The sequence below is a fragment of the Chanodichthys erythropterus genome, chromosome 5 (assembly GCF_024489055.1).
Source record: "Chanodichthys erythropterus isolate Z2021 chromosome 5, ASM2448905v1, whole genome shotgun sequence".
Taxonomy (NCBI): domain Eukaryota; kingdom Metazoa; phylum Chordata; class Actinopteri; order Cypriniformes; family Xenocyprididae; genus Chanodichthys; species Chanodichthys erythropterus.
In genome coordinates this window covers 31,532,668-31,556,118 of record NC_090225.1, presented here as the reverse complement: position 1 = coordinate 31,556,118, position 23,451 = coordinate 31,532,668, and the positions used below count along the sequence as shown (strand labels likewise).

Here is a 23,451-nt window from a genome sequence, read left to right as displayed (position 1 = left end):
TTATTGTTATTGTTGCTGACACTTTACACTGGAAGGATACGCAACATTCTGTCATTATGTTTATTCATTGCATTATTTTCTTTGCATTGTTGGTTGTGTCTGACACACAAGAACACCAATAAAACCCAATACACAAATATGGCTGGAATGCATGACCTTTTAACATGCTTAATGCTTAAATGTATCATGCTATGGTTTTATTTGAATTCATATGACAGAGAATGTCATTGATTTTTAAAAGGCATATTTTCATTAGGGGTTTAATTTTTACTATGATATCCACAATTGGACTGTTTTACTAGGAAGCGCTGGATGATGGCCATATCTTTTGCATTCCAAGCTTAATGTTGCAAAAGCATCTCATGGCATTCATTTTTCATGTTCATTTAATTAACTATGACTTTCTCAAAAAGAATGGCTGTTCTTGTGATAAAACAGAGATATAGAGAAAACTTCAATCCAAGTATAATGCTGAGACAATCCACACATCAGAGGCAGAAAAATGACTGAAGGTGGACTTCGATTGTTCTGATTTTTTTCCCTGCTCCCTTCAGCCAAGGTTTGGATTTCAATGAAGTCATGCGACAAACAAACAACAAAAAAAAAGTCCACATGCTTTCCACAAAGGCTGTGTCATTTTGCTCTCTGCATTTCTAACCTTCCCCCATCCCAAAACATGATTATACACCGCTCTTTTGGGGAGGGGAGGGATGGTGGGGGGTATGGACCCCTCCCCGGGCCACTTTCTTCGCAGGGGCCTTTGCCTGAGGACGGGCTGCGGCGTGCCATGTGCCGTCTGAGCGGAGAGAGGGGAGTTTGAGGTTCTGGCAGGGGTGGGGGAGAGCAGGGCTTGATAGGGAGGGGTGCGAGAGAGAGGGTAGGGGGTGGGAGGAGTCCGGGAACTGCTATTTGTAGATCCTTGTGATGGATTACTGCCGTGTGTGTGTGTGAAGAGAGGAGAGAGATTTTTTGTTCCTTTGCTGTTCCGTATCCCCTTTCTTCAGGCAGACGGCTGAGCAAAAGCAGTGAGGCAGGAGCGCGTTACGCACGCAAGCGGCGAAGCAACTCCTCCAAGAAGAGGAAAAGGAGAGTTTGTGCAGAAAGTGAAGGAGACGCTTTTTTTTTCTGGGAGAGCACTAGCCTGAGCGCTCGCGTCTCAAGGATCATGCCTGCGAGAGGAGGATACTCTGTAGGCAGGCTGGTGGAGGCGTGCATCCGGATACTGCTGCTGTGTGAGGCTGCCACGGCGTGTCCTGCGCTCTGCACTTGCAGCGGCACCACAGTGGACTGCCACGGGCTGGGGCTCAAAACCATGCCCAGGAACATTCCCAGAAACGCAGAGAGGCTGTGAGTAGACACTTTACCTCCATCTGCTTGTGCGTGTGTAGGTGTGTATGTGTGGGGGGGTGGTCTGCATCATTACCAAAAGGAATTGAATGAGAACAATAGCTGAATGAGGCACTGCCGTCCTGGACAGGTACAATCGGATGTGATCGGCACGAATGCGTCTGTTTGTTGACACATGCTGCTGGAGGAGGGAAACTTCCCATATCACTCCTTCAGCTCTTGAGAACTTTCCCTTCTCCTTTCACTCTTTCAACCATCCACTTTCAAATAAGATGTTTTATATTTACTGAACAAGCTTTTATCTGTTGGGTCTCTGGAATGAATCTCTTACTATAGTTCTGTCACTTTCAAATGTGATGTTTTGTATTTACTTAACAAGCTTTTCTCTGTAGGGTTAGTCATTTACTAAAATGCAATAGTTCTGCATGAGGAAATCTGATTAATTATACATGTCAGAGAAGCACCAGAACTGCTTTAAGATTTCGAGAAATTAAATTGAATTGAATTTCAAGGCCAATCAAGGTTTTTTTTTTTTTTTTTTTTTTTTAAGATTTATATTTTTGCCTTTTTTATTGAGATAGGACAGTTAGTTGAAAGGAAGCGATTTGGGAGAGAGAGAGAGAGAGAGAGGGGGAAAAGGATCGGGAAAGGTCCACCAGGCTGGGACTCGAACTCGGGTCACCAAAGCGCAGCCGTGCTATATGTCGAAGCGCTGCCCACTAGGCTATCGGCGCCAACCAGGCCCATCAATTTTTTTCGTGTTTTTGCCTTTTTTTTTATATTGAGATAGGACAGTTAGTTGAAAGGCAGTGAATGGGGGTGGGGGTTGGTGGAGGGATCGGGAAAGGTCCATGAAGGTGACTCGAACTCGGGTCGCCTAAAGCACAGACCACTAGGCTATTGGCGCTGACAAGGCCCATCTAGTTAATAAAGTGTAATATGCAAACTGCATCAGCCACAAGCGAGTTTGATCAGTTTTCAGTGGTTCAGTTGTGTGACAGTGAAGTTTAAAACCATCTTTTTTGGTTTATCCTCCTCATCAAGTCACATTACAAACAAGGCATGGCTGAGGAGTGAGTGTGTACCCGACTGATCGACTGACGGAGCGTCTCAAGTGTGGCAGGAACAGCCGTCAGTCTCCACACGTTCAAGTCTGATCATTGGGGGTAGATGAACAAAACTAATCTATTTGCACTTGTCAAGGGGCATTTCTATCAAATCCAGCCTTCTGGATGTCTTTGATGGATTCTGTAATGACTATGTGTTCAGGAAGTGTGAAAATCACACCCCCCTCCCCATTTCTCGCACCCCACAAGGTTTCCCCATTAACCTACAGTTCAGACCTGAAACACACGCTCACAGGCCATCACCAGACAAACATTTTCTTGGCTTCTGCCTGAGATTTTGGCCAATGCAAAGGTTTTTGAAGAGTATGAATGTGCCAGACAACTAAAGTAAGTAGTGGAGGGAGTTGCTCACTACACACACGACGCGGAGTGAATGCCCCCTCTTATGCGTCCGGCGTATGACTGTTTAAAGCAGACAGATTATTTAATGCGCTCTGAGATGCATCAGACTCTCTGTTCTTTAAATGAATAATCTCAGTCATTTTATATGTACCCTGCGTTCATCTTCAGACGTCCAGAGACTCGACCCTTCTTATTTTATCTATGCTAGTGCATCTATTTATACACACTCTGGAAGCTGCTGTGCCTGAGATCAAACACCGCTGATGAGCAATCTGATTGAGAATTCTCTTTAAACTCAGAGTATCGGGCCGCTCGCGCTGTGAACTCCAGCTCTGATGTACTCAAGAATTCTCCATGCAGGCCAAATGTCCCTGTGAGCTTCCTACTGATTGCTTATTGATTGTCTTGAAAGTGGACGGCGGCTCAGACTGAGAAACACTATCGGCTCTGCTGCTGGATCCCAGCAATAAATCTCATAACCAATACAAGATTAGCTTGTGAATTCAGAGCTTTTATCTTGTGAGAGGTCTTTGTGATGGCAGTCACATAGCAGTACAGATGAGTGTGTTTATGTGCTCTGTCTAGTGGGGGAAAAGCAGACATGCAGTGAATGGTGGTTCTTACCTCTTTCACTGCCAGCTTTTTTTAAAAAAAGTTGCCGCTAAGGTTTTGTCAAAGACTATGTCTGGATTAGATTCAGAAAGATGAACAAAGCATAGATGTAGTAGATCGAGTCCATCAAAACCCCTAATGCTTGCACAGTCCTGTATCTCATCTTTGGTCAACATTTCATTAGGGAACATTAGGCAGTTTTGATTTATATGCTGTTTAATATTGATGATCGCATTATTTTATGCATCTGCTTACATATGATATTACATGTTTCTGCTTCTTTTTTGCCTGTTTTTTGATCCGGAGATTCTGTAGTCTTTCAGAAGAAAAACACAGAAACTGGAAATTTCCGTCAGTGGCAGGGTTAAATGTCTTTGAGCGTTTTCAGACCTGTAGATCATGTGGTTTGTTCCTGAAACAGGGATTAAAATTGTTACCATGTTGCAATTTCTTCTTGGTTCGGTTCGGTTCCACAAGGTGGACCAAAATTTGTTAATACAAGTCATGTGCAAGGAAACTGTTCTCTCACTGGTCAGAGATCACCTGTTCGCAGTCATCCGTCTGTTCCACGGAGCATTTAAGTCCCATCTCTTTGAGATGCTTAAATAAACTATAAAAAGGGTGAAGATCGTGTCTGAAAGCTCCAATTGATTTTCTATTGGTTAAAATCAATGGAGAATATCTCATATTTTTCTGTGGGTGCTCGACCATTTCCGTGGGTGTTCCAGCCCAGAGGATCGGCGCTTATGACCCATGATACATTTGGAGAGGATAAGCAAAACAAACACTGCTGCTTTTCACACAACATACTATGGCTGCACAAGATATTGTTTTAACATCAATATGGCAATGTGCGCATCTGCAATTTCAAGATCCATACAGACCATGATTCTAAATGCATGTGATTCTCAGATTAATTGCAAAGTTTAACCATCATAGAAAGTTTATAATTTGCAAGTGTTTTAGGTCTTTTCAGTTTAAACATTCATGCGATTTAAAACCATATAAGTGCAAGAAGACGTGAAAGAGAACTCAATTCGGTACTCACACTCTGTTTTCTGTACACATACTGTAGAACAGATGCACGCAAACACCGAATTATGTTCTCTTTTGTGTTTATTTGTGCTTGAACGGACACATGCACATAAAATTATGTCAAAATGCCCATCTCGGCAAGTATCCTCGTAAACACAGATGCTTATGCATTAGTCTCGAAGTGACAGCAGCCTAATATTCCTGTTGCTGTCTGTGTCATTAATGTTAATCAAACAAGAAAATACAAAGAGAAAATCACCCAGATTAATTATATTTAACTTGTACAGTGAATCAAAAGATTGCAATGTCAGTTTTTTCCAATATGGGTCGGATTGCTTTCTCACTACAAGTGAACCACTCCAGAGTTTGTTTTCAAGTGGGTCGAGACCATCTCACTCAAAACCGATTTTTTTCGTGCGGATCTGAATGCAGATTCATACAGTATATGCCTAAATGAACCGCACTAAGGTTCTAAAACAAACAATCCAAACAAGACAGGTGTGAAAACGCCCAGATGTAATGGAGCAAATTTGAAACAGCATGTTTAAATGCTTTGGCTTTCCCCCAATTTAAATGCTCATCAAATCTAATTAAGCAGTGGGGAAATGAATAAACAAGATTGGCCTATGCGGGATACAATACAAACATTATGGAAATAAGGAGCTGTTTATACATCATCACTGATTAACCTCTTCTTGGCCTTTCGTTTGCAACTGTATGATGAAGTTTCAGGGTGGCCTTTTTAGATCCTTGTGAACAACTCTACCTGAGAACTGCTTGATGGATCAGACTCATTAATGCTCCATAACTGGCCCACCAAGCCCTGCTTTACAGCATCAAAGGGTTTCCATGAAATGTGCTTTTCTCTTTTAATTCATTAGCTGGTTAATGAGTGGTGGTTTTCCCCCCTAACTCAACTGTGTTATGGCAGAAATAGTTGTGGCACTTTGCCAGTGGTAGAGATTGCTCTTTAAACTCACATCACAGCCAGTTTTAAGTGGTCTGAATGAGCTGTAATGAGCATGCTTTATGTTTTACTGTGTCTGTTAGAACATATTCCACTGTGCTTGATCACTCACATACATTCTTTTAAGGTATAGATTATAGAGAAGCAGTCCTTTCATATTTCTAAAAAAGAGCCAGTTCAAAAAAATCCATCAACTTGATTCACAATACAAAAATATTTTAATTAAAATAACTTTCACATTGCATAAATGTAAAAAGAGTGAATAGAATTGTGGTTACTGTAAATAAAAATGTTTAGTTGCACAAACAGGTTTCTTTTCTTTCATTTTTAGCACTTTGGTCTGCATTGTAGTTTTAAAGGGCTTTATAAATATATGAGACTTGATTTTCTACAGTGCAGGAGAGAGTAACTAAGTGATAGTTGAGATGAAGATAAAAACTATGTAATGTTAGTCATTTAATCTGCTCTTCTTAAGAAAACAAACTCTTCTCGGGTAAAAATAGTGACCTGTGAGTAATGGTTTATTTATGGATAGCACATGGTTAAATAGTTGCACATTTTTTTAGACATTTAGTTACACATTTGTAGTGCATGACTTTAGAGTTGATTGATGATGTTAAAAAACTTTTTGAGCATTTGAACTGTCCAACCTTGCTGATTAGGCCATTTAAAGCTGGTGTTAAGATGCATTTAGCCTTATTTGGATAGCTCTAGAAAGTCATGCATACACACCTTTTTGAGAGCACAGAATCTAAACAAGCAAAATCCAGTACAAAAATCTTTCGTTCATCAATAAAATTTTTACACTCTTAAACATAAAGGTCTCAAATGGTGTTTTTCACAGCGATGCCATAGAAGAAAGAAAGGTTTCCCCAAAGAACCTTTCAGTCATCAGTTCTTAACATAACCATCTTTTCTTAGTGTGAAGAACATTTTAACAATCTAAAGAACCTGTTGTGCAATTGAAAGTTTCCATGAAAGTTAAAGGTTCTTAACGGAACCATCAAAGCCAATAAAGAACCTTTTATATTTAAGAATGTCCTGGGTGGATCATTAGTAATGTAGGATGTGGTTTGATCAGTGAAGTATCACATCTGAAAACTGCTGTGTTTGCTGGTTTGGAGGAGCTTCAAGGATTGAGATACAAACCCCTTGAGCTCCAGCATGAATGTTCTGATGGACGAAGTCTTGATCGCCACAGGTGTTTTTTATCTCAAGAAGCCAAGTAGGTTTAGGCAAGTTAATTGATTCATTATACAACGTTACTGAGTTTGAGATATGAGAGTTCTTTTATATATTAATTTACAGGCATTTTAAAGTGAGACAATAGTCAATTTCAGATGCACTTATATGTTGATGTTTTGGTTACACTTTATTTTGATAGTCTACTTTAGACTTTATACTATTAACTATAAGTAACTTTGCAACTACATGTCAATTAACTCTCATTAGAGTATTAGTAGACTGTCAGGTTAGGGTTAGTAGAGAAAGTTGACATGTAGTACAAAGTTACTTATAGATAGTAGAAAGTGTTAGCAGATGACCACTAGTTGACATGTAGTTGCAAAGTTACTTGTAGTAGAAAGTGTTGGCGGACCATCAAAATAGTGTTGGCAAATATTAAGCAGATGATCGCTAGTTGACATGTAGTTGGAAAATTACTTGTAGATAGTAGAAAGTCTGTTGGAGGACTATCAAAATAAAGTGTTTTCAGATATTAACTAACCAAACAGTCTACTAATACTCTAATGACTGCTAGTTGACATGCAGTTGTAAAGTTACTTGTAGTAGAAAGTGTTGGCGGACCATCAAAATAAAGTGTTTGCAGATATTAAGCAGATGACCACTAGTTGACATGTAGTTGGAAAGTTACTTGTAGATAGTAGAAAGACTGTTGGAGGAGCATCAAAATAAAATGTTAGCAAATATTAAGCAGGCAGTCTAATACTGTAATGACTGCTAGTTGACATGCAGTTGCAAAGTTACTTGTAGATAGTATAATGTCTAACTACAAAACAATAATACGCGGAGCATCTACATATCAGGAGATCCGGCCATGGCTGATGAATAGCAGCCCATTATTTATGTCCCTATGCCTGTGCACCTGTGTATACATCTGTCTGCAATCTCTCTGTCTCTGTTTTGCTGCACTCCCAGGAGTGGTCATTAGAACCAATAGAAAGTGCATGACTTTGTATCCAGTATTCATGGGAGATTTGTGTGTGTGAGTGTGTGTTTCTCTCAGTGATTGGGGACGAGGTTTACAACAAAAAAGAAACACATGTTCCCAATAATGAGCAGACATTTGTGAAGAACCCACACAGTATTTTCCAGCAGCAGCAAGCTTTACATTATATATATATATAACTTCAGAATATTGTTATGTGCCATTCAGTCATTGCACATCATTCTTTAGAGTTGAAATCGTATTTATCCATATCGTTTTGTACAGTTATAGTGGGCAGTATATGTATGTTTATATCATGTTTGGTTTATGACACTTGTTGAGCAAAATTAGTAATTACAGCAATGTTATATCCACACCTGGAATGAAAATACATTTACATGTAACTCCTGTTTCTTTTTCTAGGGAACTGAATGGAAACAACCTCACACGCATCAACAGAAATGACTTTTCTGGACTCAAGTATCTTCGAGTTTTGTGAGTTGTTCTACATTTATACGTACTTCACATTTTGTATATAAATATGTGATGATCATCTTAAGAGCAGATGCTTCTTATTGCATGACTCTGGTTGCTGTGCACTTTACAATAAGGTCCCATTACTTAACAATGAGCAATACATTCATTACACTATTTAATAATCTTTTTAACATTATTTAACTCTTCGTTGTTATAACCCGAATTCCGGAAAAGTTGGGACATTTTTTAAATTTGAATAAAATGAAAACTAAAAGACTTTCAAATCACTTGAGCCAACATTTTATTCACAATATAATATAGATAACATAAATGTTTAAACTGAGAAATTTTATAATTTTATGCACAAAATGAGCTCATTTCAAATTTGATGACTGCTACAGGTCTCAAAACAGTTGTCACGGGGGCAACAAATGGCTGAAAAAGCAAGAAATTTTGAAAAGATTTAGCTGGGAGAACATCTAGCAACTAATTATGTTAACTGATAATTTATATTCGCTATGAAAGGGATGTCTTAGAGAGGCAGAGTCTCTCAGAAGAAAAGATGGGCAGATGCTCTCCAATCTGTATCTGTGAAAGAGTGTGGAAAAAGATTGTGGAATACTTTAAAAAAACAATGTTCCTCAACGTCAAATTGCGAAGGCTTTGCAAATCTCATCATCTACAGTGCATAACATCATCAAAATATTCAGAGAAACTGGAGAAATCTCCAGTAAGGGACAAGGCCGAAGACTTGATGCCCGCGGTCTTCAGGCCCTCAGATGAAACCGCATCACTCATCGGCATGATTGTGTCAATGACATCACTAAATGGGCCCAGGAATACTTCCAGAAACCACTGTTGGTAAACACAATCCGCCGTGCCATCTGCAGATGCCAACTAAACCACTGTTGGTAAACACAATCCGCCGTGCCATCTGCAGATGCCAACTAAACCACTGTCGGTAAACACAATCCGCCGTGCCATCTGCAGATGCCAACTAAAGCTCTATCATGCAAAAAGGAAGCCATATGTGAACATGGTCCAGAAGCGCCGTCGTGTCCTGTGGGCCAAGCCTCATTTAAAATGGACTGTTTCAAAGTGGAAAAGTGTTCTATGGTCAGACGAGTCCAAATTTGACATTCTTGTTGGAAATCACGGACGCCTTGTCCTCCGGGCTGAAGAGGAGGGAGACCTTCCAGCGTGTTATCAGCGTTCAGGTCAAAAGCCAGTGTCTCTGATGGTATGGGGGTGCATAAGTGATGCTTGCATGTTTTGGAAGGCACTATCAATGCTGAAAGGTATATAAAGGTTTTAGAGCATTATTAAACAAAAAATATGTCATAGACAACCATGAACTCTTCAGCAGCTGGAAACCTATATCAGGCAAGAATGGGACCAAATTTCAACACCAAAGCTCCAGAAACTCATAACCTCGATGCCCAGATGTCTTCACACTGTTTTGAAAAGAAGAGGAGATGCTACACTATGGTAAACATGCCCCTGTCACAACTATTTTGAGACCTACAGCAGGCATCACATTTGAAATGAGTACAATTTTGAATTGTACAATTTCTCCATTTAAACGTTTATGTTATGTATGTTCTATTGTGAATAAAATATTGGCTCATGTGATTTGAAAGTTTTCGTTTTATTCAAATTTTAAAAAATGTCCCAAATTTTCCGGAATTCACATTAGCTCATTTACAACGATAGATTTGAATAATGTTTTAGTAAATGTTGAAATTAACATTGATTCATTATTAGTTTATTACCTAATGTTAGCAAGTGGAAACTTTTTTCTAACAATTTTGTTAGTTTATTTGTTGTAACAGCATGTACTATAATATAGATGTGTTTTCCAATGTAGATTTTTGACGGTATAATCAAAGGCAGACAAATATATTGATATTGCATCACAGACAATTTATTCCTAATGTCTTTCCAAGGGAAATCTCTTCACAGATATTATGGCATTCTGTAGGTCTAAATATAAAAATAACTCACATCAAAAATGCACCATGAAACTATTTAATATTTTGGCTTTTATAAAAACAAAAACACTAGAGTGAACTACTCACCCATTGCTGGAAAAACAATGCCATAAGCGGCACTTTAAATCAGCTCTATGAAGACGATCTAAGCAGTTTATACGGTAGCTAGACCTTGAGGTTCTGGTTCAGTTCTGTGTATATTAACTACCATTTGGGTGTAAATGTGCTCTCCTTCTTCAAGTTATTATGAGTTACTTTCTCTTCACAACCAAATTTGTTTCTCAAAGGCCAATTTAAGCCTTTAAGCATCTTATAATTCCTCGCCATCAATGCTATTTTCTGTATAGAGTCACAGTTCTGTCAGTGTGAAGCCGCTGCTGATTGTGAGTACGGTGTGAAACAGACTGCATGAAGTTTCCAGAGCTTTCATCTTTAGTGGCTCCTTCAAACCTCCCCTCAGATCTCACCTGCTGCCGTTTTAAAGGAATAGTTCACCCAGAAATGAAAATTTCATGATTATTTATTTACCCCGAGGCCATCCAAGATGTGTATGACTTTCTTCTCTCAGCCAGAGCGAAATTAAGCTTTTGGAAAAAGAACATTCAAGGATTTTTCTCCATTTATTGCAAGTGAATGGTGCTCAACGTTGACCATTTTTGGTCCAAAATCCATATATATGCAGCTTCAAAGGGCTCCACATGACCCCAGCCAACAAATAAGGACAAATGCTTATTTTTGAGTGAACTGTCCCTTTAAGTAATTTCCTGTAATTTGGCCGTTTTGAACAGGCAGCTGATGGAGAACCAGATTGGAACAGTGGAGCGCGGAGCGTTCGATGACATGAAGGAGCTGGAGAGACTGTAAGTGTTCTGGAGTTCAACATCAGTTCACTATCAGGGGAAATAGGTGCCTAATCTGTAAATCACTTCAATTATTTTAGGCTGTTCACATTCAATTAGGCTTACATAAAATTAAAAATAAAATCAAACTTTGACATAAAAAGAGTAGTTTACATCTCTGGATATTCCTGTTGTTCATTATCATATACTTGAATGTTTAGTTATAGGATACATAAGTGGTTGTCAGCTGGTTTGCCCACATTTTCCCAGTCATCAGAAATATAGAATTTGTGGTAGTTTGATTTAAGGTTAAACTACAGAATAATGAAACATATGGAAGCTGATCCCGATGAACAGAATGAACATCAAACATGCATACAAATCCTTCCCAGTGAACACACACCAACACTTACATAATTTATTGGTACTTTTTGGTAATTGCACTGTAACTGACATTGTATGCTCATAATTTTAACCGCAAAAATGTGTTCTGTGTGAAGCGGCCCTAAGTTGAGAAAATAACATTAGAATAATGACTCTAACATAGCCTGACATCATCTCATCTGACCGCAGATACTGAATCAGGACAACACGAGACACAGGGCAGTGGAAACAAATAAAACCTCGCGAGGTCTAGAGACACTTTTTTTTTCTGTTAAAGTTGAATATATTTGAGCGAAAAGATGCAAGAGCAACAGTCAAACATGTGTTTACATAGAAAAACAATGGAAAAGTAGTGCAGTTAGTGGAATGGAAAAACGCTGATATGGAAAGTCTTTGCAGAAGAGTCAACAGCTTTCACACATGTCTTTCAAAATAAAAGTCTTGCGTCAAAAAAACATTTAGAATTGAGTTTATAAAATGGATAGTTTCCGTGTGGTATGAAATCGAATCGGGTCACCTTTAGGACCCCGAGTGATCCCACTGGTTCAACTGCCTTATAATGGGTAGTATTTTTAGTGCTTGATTATAATTCCTGCAAAATCATGTAATGATTTATATAATTTAAAAAGCGTTATAAAAACCGCTGTCTTTAAAATTACATGGTTTATATACTAGCTATATGTATTTATATTAGGTATGTGTTTTGCTTCCAATATAGTTTTCAATTTCCAGTATGTTTAATTAATGATATTTGTGTGTACTAAGCATGTGTACTAAAAACTATAATAGTAATATTATATACTATACCACATTGCTATTATTGTGTAAAATTAATATTAAATTACTTTTACGGAACATAGTATGTTGCAGCAATCCTTATTATTATAAAAAAATACATTTTGGACATGGTTGTGTTTCCAGCTTGTTTTATTATGCAATACATAGACATTCATTTTATATTTCAAGCATGTTGTTTGTGTACTTAATGTAATAAACATCATACAATAGTGAAATAGATTATAATTAGTCATCATGATAACAACTTTTGATCAGGCATTACCGCCTGGGTCCTAAAGGAGACCCGATTCCTGGGGGGGACTCGATTTCTCATGACACCGGTCCTCGATTCTGATTGGTTGAGCCGCATTTGAAGCCGTTCTAAATCATTCTACAATCATACACCTGTGACCTCATTGAAATAAATAATTTTATGGACTAATCATTTTATAAAAGCAATAAACCGTTGTGCATAACAACTCCCTGAACGCAGTAAAATCCCCAGAGTTAAATCAGCTCTGCTCAGAGTACATATGGCCCCTCTCTAAATAGTGTTAAAGTAACACTGAAGCAGAGTTAAAGTTAATGAGATAATTAAGCAATTAATAAGGCTGTGACTTAAGTCAGTTGTATTTCTTGTATTTCTCTTTTGATTCTGAAGAAAATTGCTTGTTAACAGCAGGCGTTCATCACTAATGCACAATCATCACTTAATTAATTGCTTAATTATCTCATTAACTTTAACTCTGCTTCAGTGTTATTTTAACACTATTTAGAGAGGGACCATATGTACTCTGAGCAGAGTTGATTTTTAACTCTGGAGATTTGCTGTTTCACTTGCTAGTATCATTTTGTGCATGAGCCAGAGCTCCCCAGGTTTAGTTTCCTGCTTTCTTCACGATATTTCAGGAAGTTTTGTTTTGTCATTATGTAAAGCATCTTATTCCCCTGTTGTAACTGAGGTTAAGTGTTCAAGGGCATCTGAATCATCAGTTTTCCAGCATAAACAGTTCTAGAGCTGTTGTCTTGCCTTCCTTCAGTCTCTGAATGTGTGTTTGTTTCTTCTTTTCTCAAAGACGTCTGAACAGGAACCAGCTTCACCAGCTTCCAGAGCTTCTGTTTCAGAAGAACGCGGCTCTGTCCAGACTGTAAGTCCCTGTTTTCTGCTGTTTTCTTGCTTGGTTTTCATGGAATTGGTTTGATGTTTTGATGATTCATGTTGCCTGATGCATTTGGAAAATCACGCAATGAATCCACATTCACATTTAAGCATTTGGAAAATAATGTTTTAATCAATTATTGTATTGTGAGCAACCAGCTTATTAATACCTGCGGTGTCACTCGAAATTTACAAAAGCGCTCTCTGATGTTGCATGTATGACAGCGGGATTGTATTTTGAGTGATTTTGGTAGAAGGATGGATGATTTTTCAGCTTTAGTTTTTATTTTTTAGTCTTCATTGTTCATGTATTGGGACTAAAGTTTGATAAAAGGAAGAGATTCTTTCTTTTTTAGTGTTGTTGTATTGTTATGAATGAATATTCTGAATTATTATGAATATACTGCTGGGTTTTATAATCATTATTCGTGATCATCATTGTCAAATTGCTTGAAATACTCTTTATAAAGATTCAGCAATCACTTTATGGCTCTAATTCACTGAATACATGTGCAAATTTATGTGCTGATCAAGGGGAGTGATTGTATGTTTTTTCCATTTTTTTTTTCTAGTAACTAATATTTGTCTAAGCCAAGGCTTTAGATAATCAGAATAAGATATTTAATGTCTGATCTATCCAGAAATATCTATACACTATAAAAGTGGAAAATCATGGTCAATTAAACAATGCTAAAAGAAATTATAATATGTGACCCTGGACCACAAAACCAGTCATAAAGGTGCATCATCTGAAATGCATCATCACAAAGCTGAATAAATAAGCTTTCCATTGATGTTTGGTTTGTTAGGATAGGACAATATTTGTTGGAGATACAACTGTTTGAAAATCTGGAATCTGAGGGTGTAAAAAAATCTAAATATTGAGAAAATCACCTTTAAAGTTGTCCAAATGAAGACCTTAGCAATGCTTTTTACATACAAAAATAAGTTTTGCTATATTTATGATAGGAAATTTACTAAATATCTTCATGGACCATGTTTTTTGCTTAAAATCCTAATTATTTTTGGAATAAAAAAATAAAATCATCATAAGATCATTTTGACCCATGCAATGTATTTGTTGGCAAATGCCACAAATTTATCCATGCGACGTATGACTGATTTTGTGGTCCAGGGTCATATATATATATATATAAAGATTTACTTCTGAATTTCTAATTTCTAACTTTTAGAAAATAATGTATTTTGATACAGTTTAACTATTGATGTTACAATTTGTTTGTTGTTCTAACAAGCATAGTAAGTCGTATAGTAAGTCAGTAAGATGTTAACATTTGTTAACATTTTTGTCTCTTCTGCTCCCCAAGGCTGCATTTATTTGATCAAATCTTTGATATACAGTAAAAATAGTGAAATATTATTACAATGTAAGACAGTTGTTTTCTATGTGAATTTCTATGTAATTTATTCCTGTGATCAAAGCTGAATTTTCAGCATCATTACTCCAGTCTTCAGTGTCACATGATCCTTCAGAAATCATTCTGATATGATGATTTGATGCTCAAGAAACATTTCTGATTATTATCAATGTTGAAAACAGTTGCTGCTTGAGATTTCTGTGGAAACTGTCACATTTTATTTTTCAGGATTCTTTGATAAATAGAAAGATTGAAATAGAATATTTTGTAACATTATAAATGTCTTTACTGTAACTTTTGATCAATTTAATGTGTCCTTGATGAATAAAAGTGGCAATATTTTGACCCCAGACTCCAAACATTTGAACGATAGTTTATATATTTTACATTAATCAGTACGACAAATAGTGAGACGTGTGACAAAGATGATTAAAGACAATCCAATCAGAGCATGAGACTTAAATTATGTCTTCATAAAACAACAAATATGTTAAAACATCAAGGAAAATTTAATTCCTCATATCAAAATTTTATTCCACCTTTTATAATGAGCAGTTAGTTGATTCTTGACATGTTTCATGTACCAAATGTTGAGGTTTATGTGTGACTTTTTAAGCTGTTTTTGTCTTCACGCCGATAAGCATTTTGCTTTCTGTGTGCACTTATAGAAAACATGAGATGAAGTTTAAAACCATGTAAAGGGAACAATATGCATAGAAGACATCTTAATATATGTTGTTAGACTTCATCTGAATTAGCAGATTTCAAGCCATTCATGCCAACTTGTAGGTTTAGTATAAATTATCCTTTTAAGTTGCCTTATTATAGACATCGGTTTGAAATTTCCAAAGAGAATCAAGTTGCTCTAATAGCGTTCATAGATCGGTGTCGATTTGCTGTATAGTGACAGCACTGTTTATGAGAGCGAGTTTGCATGGATATTTTAATAGTTTCTGGAAGATCTTCATTTTCAGCAGTCTGATCATCACGCTTTGTTCCTGTTTCCAGCCGTTCAAGGTGGATCTTTATGTTGTTGCTGTTTTTTAATGATTTACGCAACCGAGACTCCACAAACCCATCTGAGGGAAGCCAGAGAGACATTTTTAAAAACATGCTGAAATATTCAGAACGAGTGGGACGTGGAAATGAACAACAGGGAGAGAGAGAGAGATGAAAAGAGGACAAACACAGACAGAATTCTCCATGTATGTACAAGCGATTCTATATTTCGCTGTCATCCATTATTCATAGGCAGGAGAGGCTGTGTGAAATATTCACAATGAAGAGCCGTCAGCAGGAGTGACGTTTCAGTGTTTCAGAGAAGGAGACACAGCCGCCCTCTGGGCCCGTTCTGCACAACCGGCTCTTTCTCATAATAACCTGCCCTGTTAAACACATACTTCCACAAATGATGGATTGATATGACATGCAGAAGTCATTACACCGTTTTCTGGGGGAAAAAAAGTAAGCGGTTGAGGATTGTTGGCAGTACAGACATCTTTATTCAGCGAGACACAGGGAAAAAAGAGGACGGCTCCATTTCCTACAAACCCGACAACTGGATTGTTTTGAATTAATATTAATATTATATTATTTTGAAGTTTTGAATTAAAATCAAACTAAAATATATAAATAAAAGCTTTAAAGCTCTTTGTGAATCTATATAAACTACTCATTAAATGAATTCAGTTAGACAGATATTTTATTTCAGCTGCCTTTTCAAAACATTTGTGTTTTTAAAGAGGACCTATTATGCCTAAAGTCTTGATGTTGTTTTTGTCTCTACTAGAACAGGTTTTCCTGCTTGAATGTTGATTATTTTCCTCATATTCTCCATTGTTGCAGCTCCTCTCTTCCCAGTCTGTCAGTAACACTCTGTTTAGTTCCTGTTCTTCTGAAAAGCACAATGTGCTCTGATTGGTTGGCTGGAGCAGTGTGTTGTGATTGGTCAGGGGAAATGTAACATACCATAATCGCAAGTTTCAACACACTACTAACTAACTCAACCAGGCCCCGCCCCTTTATTTTGCGTATGCATTATTTAAATGAGGAATATTGGGAAGAAACTCAAGATGGAGTTCAGAAGTATGGCGGGACAGACGTTTTTCCAAAGCATTGCAAGTAAATCTAGAACAGATGAAAATGATAAGAGAGTTCCCTCACTAAAGCTGTTATCAGTCTTGGATCTTTGATTTGATTTTCTTGATTTTCAAATACTTTTGCTCTAAATCAAAGTTTGCAATGTTGTGATTCTTCTCGTAGCTGGTTGGCTTGATTCATGGCTTTTTAAAAATCCCTATGGGAAAAATGAATGGAAAACATACAGAACCAAAAAAAGTGGATGGGCACTAATGCACATATTGTTTCTGAAGTCGGAGCAAATTATTGTGTAATTTTGGATAGAATCTCCTCCTAATTTCCTCATTGCTCTGTCTCCGGCCCGCTTTCACTGTACTCCCATGTTTTGTTGTAGCTAAATCTGTTTTTATGACCAAATAACATCAAGTTTACTGTTGTTTCAGTCAAATAAATCAGATAACTCTCTGTTTGTTAGTCAATGTATAATGTATAAAATCAATGTATAAAATGTTGGGTTATAAACAACCCAAGTTGGGTTGAAAATGGACAAACCCAGCGGTTGGGTTAAATGTTTGACCAGCGTACTGGGCAGTTTTATTTAACCCAACTATTGTTTAAAAATTACAATATCCTCCTGGGACCCAGAAAAAAAAGAAAGTTTTTTGAATTTAGTATTTTTTCACGTCATTATATTGTTTAGAGCAGTAGAAACAAATGAAAAAATAACATTTTTGAAAATTATATTTTATTCACATGTTATGCTATGTCCTCTGTAGTGGACACCAGGACTAAATTGTTTCAAAAATAAAATGACATGAAATGACATGTATAGGCAAAAACAATGGGATTTTTTTTAATCACCAATCAATTTTAGGCTTCAGGACTGTTTTTAACCAAACTTTGTATAAAGATGATGCTCAACTATGTTATGACAGATATAATTGAATTAAATATGTGGGTAAAATAGTCATACATGGGTTTTCTCATTCAATACAATGTATCTATACACTGTATCTAATTTGCATATTCATGTGTTCTTGGAGCAACATGTGATGAAAAAAAGAAGTGTAATAATGGGAGTAATAATTGGCAACATTTTCACAATAATATCTAATATTTAATAGGAATATTGATACATAATTTATTTTGCTATTCTCTAAAATGCCTGATAAACATGATTTCAGTCCTGTTGTCCTCTACAGTCGGCATGTGTAAAATCAATGTTCTCTTTTGAAACAGAAAGTCATATTTTTATTTGAAACCCCATAACATTTTCCTGAGATGTTGATTTATGACAAACAACTTGAAAATTATTCAGATGTAAATGATAATAACAAAATATTATCATATCTCCATAAGGGTGATCTCCATAAATTTGATCATTAAATTAAGGAGAGGGAGTGATCATGGTGAAATCTCCAAACATTTGGTATCTCTGCAAAGCCCTGAATGCTCTTTACAGGACATCCAGACTTAAAACTGTAGAAAATCACTAAAATATAATGTCCACTACAGAGGACAAAAGTCTATTCCTGGCTCCCAGGAGGATATGTCTGTCGTAAAATGAAACAAAAATAGGTTGGAAATTAAAAATCAGACATAAATTACTACAGGCAACAATAATAATAATCAAAAGGTGAACATTTATTAATAAGTAATTTAATAAATGTTTATTGTTTAATTGTTATTCATTAAACTTATTATTAAATGTTAATTTCCAACATACTTTGGGTTCATTTTAAGTAGTATTTTATTTAAGCAGGTATTATATTTAAGTAGTATTTTTTTGTTTTTAAATAGTTGAGTTCAATAAAACTACCCAGCACATTGCTCAAACATTTAACCCAATCGCTGGGTTTGTCCATTGTCAACCCAACTTGGGTTGTTTTTAACCCAGCATGTAGTTTCAAGCGTTGTGAGACAGCTGGTTTTGAAACTCTGAGTTTGTTCAACACTAGACAAAAGTCAGCTTGTACAGTGTGATGCAAGTTTCCCTCAAAGCAGTCAGACCACAGAAAACGACACGGTAAGACGAAAAACAAGGCCTTTTTTGGTGTGTTTGTGACGTCGTTTTGAAGTCAGCGTAATGGCGTCTTTTCACGCCTGATCACTCCAGTGTAGTTTTCAGTGGTGAAAGCATTCATATTACTGTCTTTGTGAGCAGGAGCATGTGGGAGGCTGGCAGCGACTACAGGTGAACCCTGCAGAGACGCACACAGCTTTCCCCGGCTGCGGGAATAACTGTGCCCTTGTTCTTGGCCCAGTTAGACAGGAAAGCAGTGGCTTTGACTCAATGCACCGCTTTCAATGTATGGCAGCAACTGAAGAACGAATGCTATTCTCCCAAACAGACAAATATTGTGATATAAGCTGCTGAAGCGCTCACATCCCCTGAAGCTCGGAGATGGTAAAGAGTACGCGGAGGTTAGATTGTGTGCTATTCACACTCAGGCCTGTTCATACAGAGCTGGAACGAGTCCAGGGGAAAGTTTCCACGGGCTTTCAGAAACCTCTAAAGGTAAAAGATACTTGAGAGACGATTGAGTCTGCCTTCTTGGCTGAGGCATGATGGGAGAAATCTCTTTAGTGCCTTGGATGAAATTATGGCAGGCTTCCAATTATAAAAATCATTCCTTCCGAGCGGCACAAAACACGTCTCTGTTTTACGCATTAGTATGTAGATCTGCGCCGATCGCAGAAAGCGTGTGTATGCGGTTTATCCATGGTGAGGTCTCGAGCAGGAGTGGGAATGGTGTAGAAGGGTTTGTTAACAACTCCATTAACTCTTTCCCCACCACTGACAAGATTTCCTGTCGTTTATGACACAATGCTTCCGGCTTTTTTGTTGAACCCATGAAGAGGAAACGACTGTGAAGCTTTGATGGACTCGATCTACTCCATCTGTGATCATCGTTCTGAATCCCATCCGGACAAATCACGATTTCCTCAGCTTTTTGTTGTTGTTGTTTGTTTCTTATGAAACTTACACACATTCAAGTGTTAATAAAAAAGAATGCATGAAGCTTGAATGAAATGTTTTACATGCGTTCACTCTCTCAGGAACCCAGAACATGAATGCAATATTTGCATTTGCTTTTGTAGATTGACTAGAAGCAAGAATTGACTGACTTGACAGCTTTTTTTGGCCGTGACTCTCGTCTACATTCAAGGCGTGTTGTTTGGCATCTCAAATGAGCCAAGAGTGTCTCTGAACATATAAGCATCGTCACTGAGATGGGAACGGCCAAGGAGCATATTGTCTTTGAATGCTTTTTTCTGCTTTTTATGCATCAACCTGTTCTTTGTGGAAGGCATATTCCCATTGAAATGAAGTGTAAACTGGATGTCTTTCCCAACTCCTCTCTTCCTCAAACCACACATGTTTGTTTCACTATATTAGTGAAGACATCTCATAGACTTACACAGATTATGTCCTAAACATAACCCTCACAGAAACCTGTGCAAAACACTAGATTTAGATCCAAACATGATTCATCAAATGTACAACTAGTGAGGTCCTGCTCACAAGTCGAACAGGTTTCACTATATTAGTGAGGAATAGTCATGATATTTTAGAAGTATATTCACACATTTTGAATACTTTGTTTGTTGTTTTAAACAATGGTCTTGTTTATTGGTTGTTGTTAGTTTTAATTGAATATTTACATTGCACTAATTTTGTTGATTATATTATTACATTAACTGAGCCAAATTTTGGACCTAATGGACATAATGTATAAAGTTTATTACACCTTCATGCATTAAACTACTTTTTGTGTTGAAAAGCTTGTTGAAAATTTCTGGTTATACATTTTGTGGTTGATTGGATCAATTGTCAAAAGATCATGACTGCACAACATCCTCTGATTCTGAGCTTCTAGCAACTCTTTGAATAGTATAGATCTTAATGCAAATAAATAGAGTATTAATAGACTGTTAGTTTAGGCTTCAGGTTAGTTGAATAAGTTACACTATACACTACCATTCAAAAGTTTGGAAACATTACTATTTTTAATGTTTTCGAAAGAAGTCTCTTCTGCTCATCAAACCTGCATTTATTTGATCAAAAATACAGAAAAAAATTGTAATATTGTGAAATATTATTAGAATTTAAAACAATGGTTTTCTATTATAATATACTTTAAAATATAATTTATTCCTGTGATCAAAGCTGAATTTTCAGCATCATTTCTTCAGTGTCACATGATGCTTCAGAAATCATTCTGATGTGATGATTTATTACAAATGTTGTGCTGCTTAATATTTTTTTTTACAGCGTGTTACTTTTTTTCAGGATTCTTTGATGATTAAAAAGTAAAAAAAAAAAAAAAAGCAGCATTTATTTAGATTAAATATTTTATAACAATATACACAACTGTTCAAAAGTTTGGGGTCAGTATTTTTTTTCTTTTTTGGGTGGAAAAAAATTAATACCTTTTTTTCAGCAAGGATGTGTGAAATTGATAAAAAGTGATAGTAAAGATTTATATTGTTAGAAAATATTTCTATTTTGAATAAATGCTGTTCTTTTTGGCTATTTATTCATCAATGAATCCAGAAAAGAGTATCCAAAAAATATTAAGCATCACAACTGTTTCCAACTTTGATAATAACTGAGCATCAAATCATCATATTAGAATGATTTCTGAAGGATCATGTGACACTGAAGACTGGAGTAATTAGAGCAAAAGAGACTTCTTTCAAAAACATTAAAAATAGTAATGTTTCCAAACTTTTTACTGGTAGTGTAGTTGCAAAGTTACTTCTAGTCAGTAGAATGTTTGAAGTGGACCATCAAAATAAAGGTTTATCCCGAAATGTCCATCAATTCCACAATTTTGTTCAGAGAATGTCAGAAAAAAATATGCTCAAATCAACTAAAGTAGTCCAGAGTAAATATTCAATTAACATGACAAACAAATACATAAACATTGGCCAAGATAAGATATTGGCCAATAGTTTCCTTCTGCACTATTTAAGGTCCAGCTGACATATGCATGAACTGTGTTGAGCCTTTTCTGGATCAGCAAGGCTGAGATCCACCCGAGCCAAAACGGAAATGCACATCTAGTGCGTATACAGTGTTGCAACAGTTCTGTTTGTCCAAGTGCACACTTGATGACTGGACTCCATGAGATGTTGCAGTTGTTGTTTGTGTTTGTCATGAGACTACGCTATAGGCCATAGCCTTCAGGGCAACATATTTCAACATTTTCTAGACCGAATATTCACCTCCATCAATCCAATTAGGATCTCTTCATTTGTCATATTCAAATCTCCATCATTCCATGGGGTTGAGGTCAGTTTTAGGCACCCAGGGATATTCATGAATAAGGAATGACTATTGCTTTTCAATGACATGTATGGTGAATGGAACAATAAGTTGTTAAGGGATAGTTCTCACTTGACTTTGTTGGTCTTGTTTGGTTCTTTCGGAAGTTTGTGTTGAAATTGCCCAGATTTTTAGAAGAATAAAGAGTTGCTTAGGAGCAGCAGCTCATTTGCATTTAAAGGGACACACACAAAAACGGCGTGTTTTTGCTCACACCCAAATAGGGGCAAATTTGACAAGCTATAATAAATGATCCGTGGGGGATTTTGAGCTGAAACTTCACAGACACATTCTGGAGACACCAGAGACTTTCATCTTGTGAAAAGTTCTTAAATCATTATTTCTGAATGTTCAAAACATCCAGTTTATTAAATGTTTTAAAAACGTTCTTGGTTGTACAAAGGTTAAGGGAACATTCCATTTTGCAAACATTATGGGAATGTTACTTTTGAATGTTCTCTCAACGTTCCGGAACAAGTAGTCACATTTAAAAAAAAAAAGCTGAAACATTTCAGGAAAAAAGTTCCACGAGCAATGTATAAATAATGATTTGAGAACATTATTAAAGGCCAGATAACTTCATAACTTCTGTAGACAATGTTCTGAGAACATTCCCTGTTAGCGGGAAAGTTAATTTTTCATATTTCACGCCAACTGCTTCTGTATATAGTTTATATATATGCTTTCATGTTTTTAAAAAGAAAGTGTGCTGTTAGAAAACTGACATAGCATAAACCACAAGTGCTATTCTTCAAGAAAAGGTTATGAAGTAATTGTTGAGCGGCATACTATACAGATGCATCTGAAGAAATGAAGACGTGTAGAGGAGAACCCAGGGGCTTTTTCAGAGGGTTAGATCTGTAAGAGCCTTCCCTTCTGCTTGTGTTTCTAAGTCAGAGCAATGCCACCTCTTGTCTAAGTGAAAGAGCCTGGCCTTTCCTCACACCATGGGCTTTCCCAGGCTGCCATTGTTCTCGGTCTCCAAGTGATAGGCCTTGCAATGTCACCAAGGAGATCGGGGACCTGCATGTTTGATTTTGGGTCAGGCGTGATAAAGAATGGCACAATGGGGCCTGGCATGTCCTGAAACTCCTCTGCCATTTAGTAGCCCATTCTTCCCCCTCTTGCGTCCTTCAAGGCCTTTATTATGAAGACTAGCAAAGAGCGTCAGACTAGAAGAAGATCGGTTAGACCACCACAAACCAGATTTATTTATGAAAGCACAAAATTTCTTTGTAATCAATATATATCACTTTATGAAATCCATCATTGTAATTCTGTTCTGTGTGCATCCATTATGTTTCCAACCAAAGGAGCACAAACACTCAAGACTAAACAGAAACAGAGCCCTTTATAATCATGTTTTGGCCTTGGTTCAACATCTCGAGACCTTACAGCTTCCAGAAACAATGAGTGATCTGGTTTGAGAAACGTCAT

General features: G+C 36.9%; 1 protein-coding gene across 1 annotated transcript in view; it reads left to right on the top strand.

The window, feature by feature from the left end:
* Positions 1-937: 937 nt before the first annotated feature.
* slit1a (slit homolog 1a (Drosophila)) overlaps positions 938-23,451 on the top strand; it is a 96,897-nt gene continuing 74,383 nt past the window's right edge. Inside the window, exons 1-4 of the mRNA XM_067386891.1 lie at positions 938-1,347; positions 8,021-8,092; positions 10,854-10,925; positions 13,142-13,213. Coding sequence (XP_067242992.1) covers positions 1,166-1,347; positions 8,021-8,092; positions 10,854-10,925; positions 13,142-13,213 — 398 coding nt within the window. The 5' untranslated portion in view covers positions 938-1,165. The remainder of the gene's footprint in view (positions 1,348-8,020; positions 8,093-10,853; positions 10,926-13,141; positions 13,214-23,451) is intronic.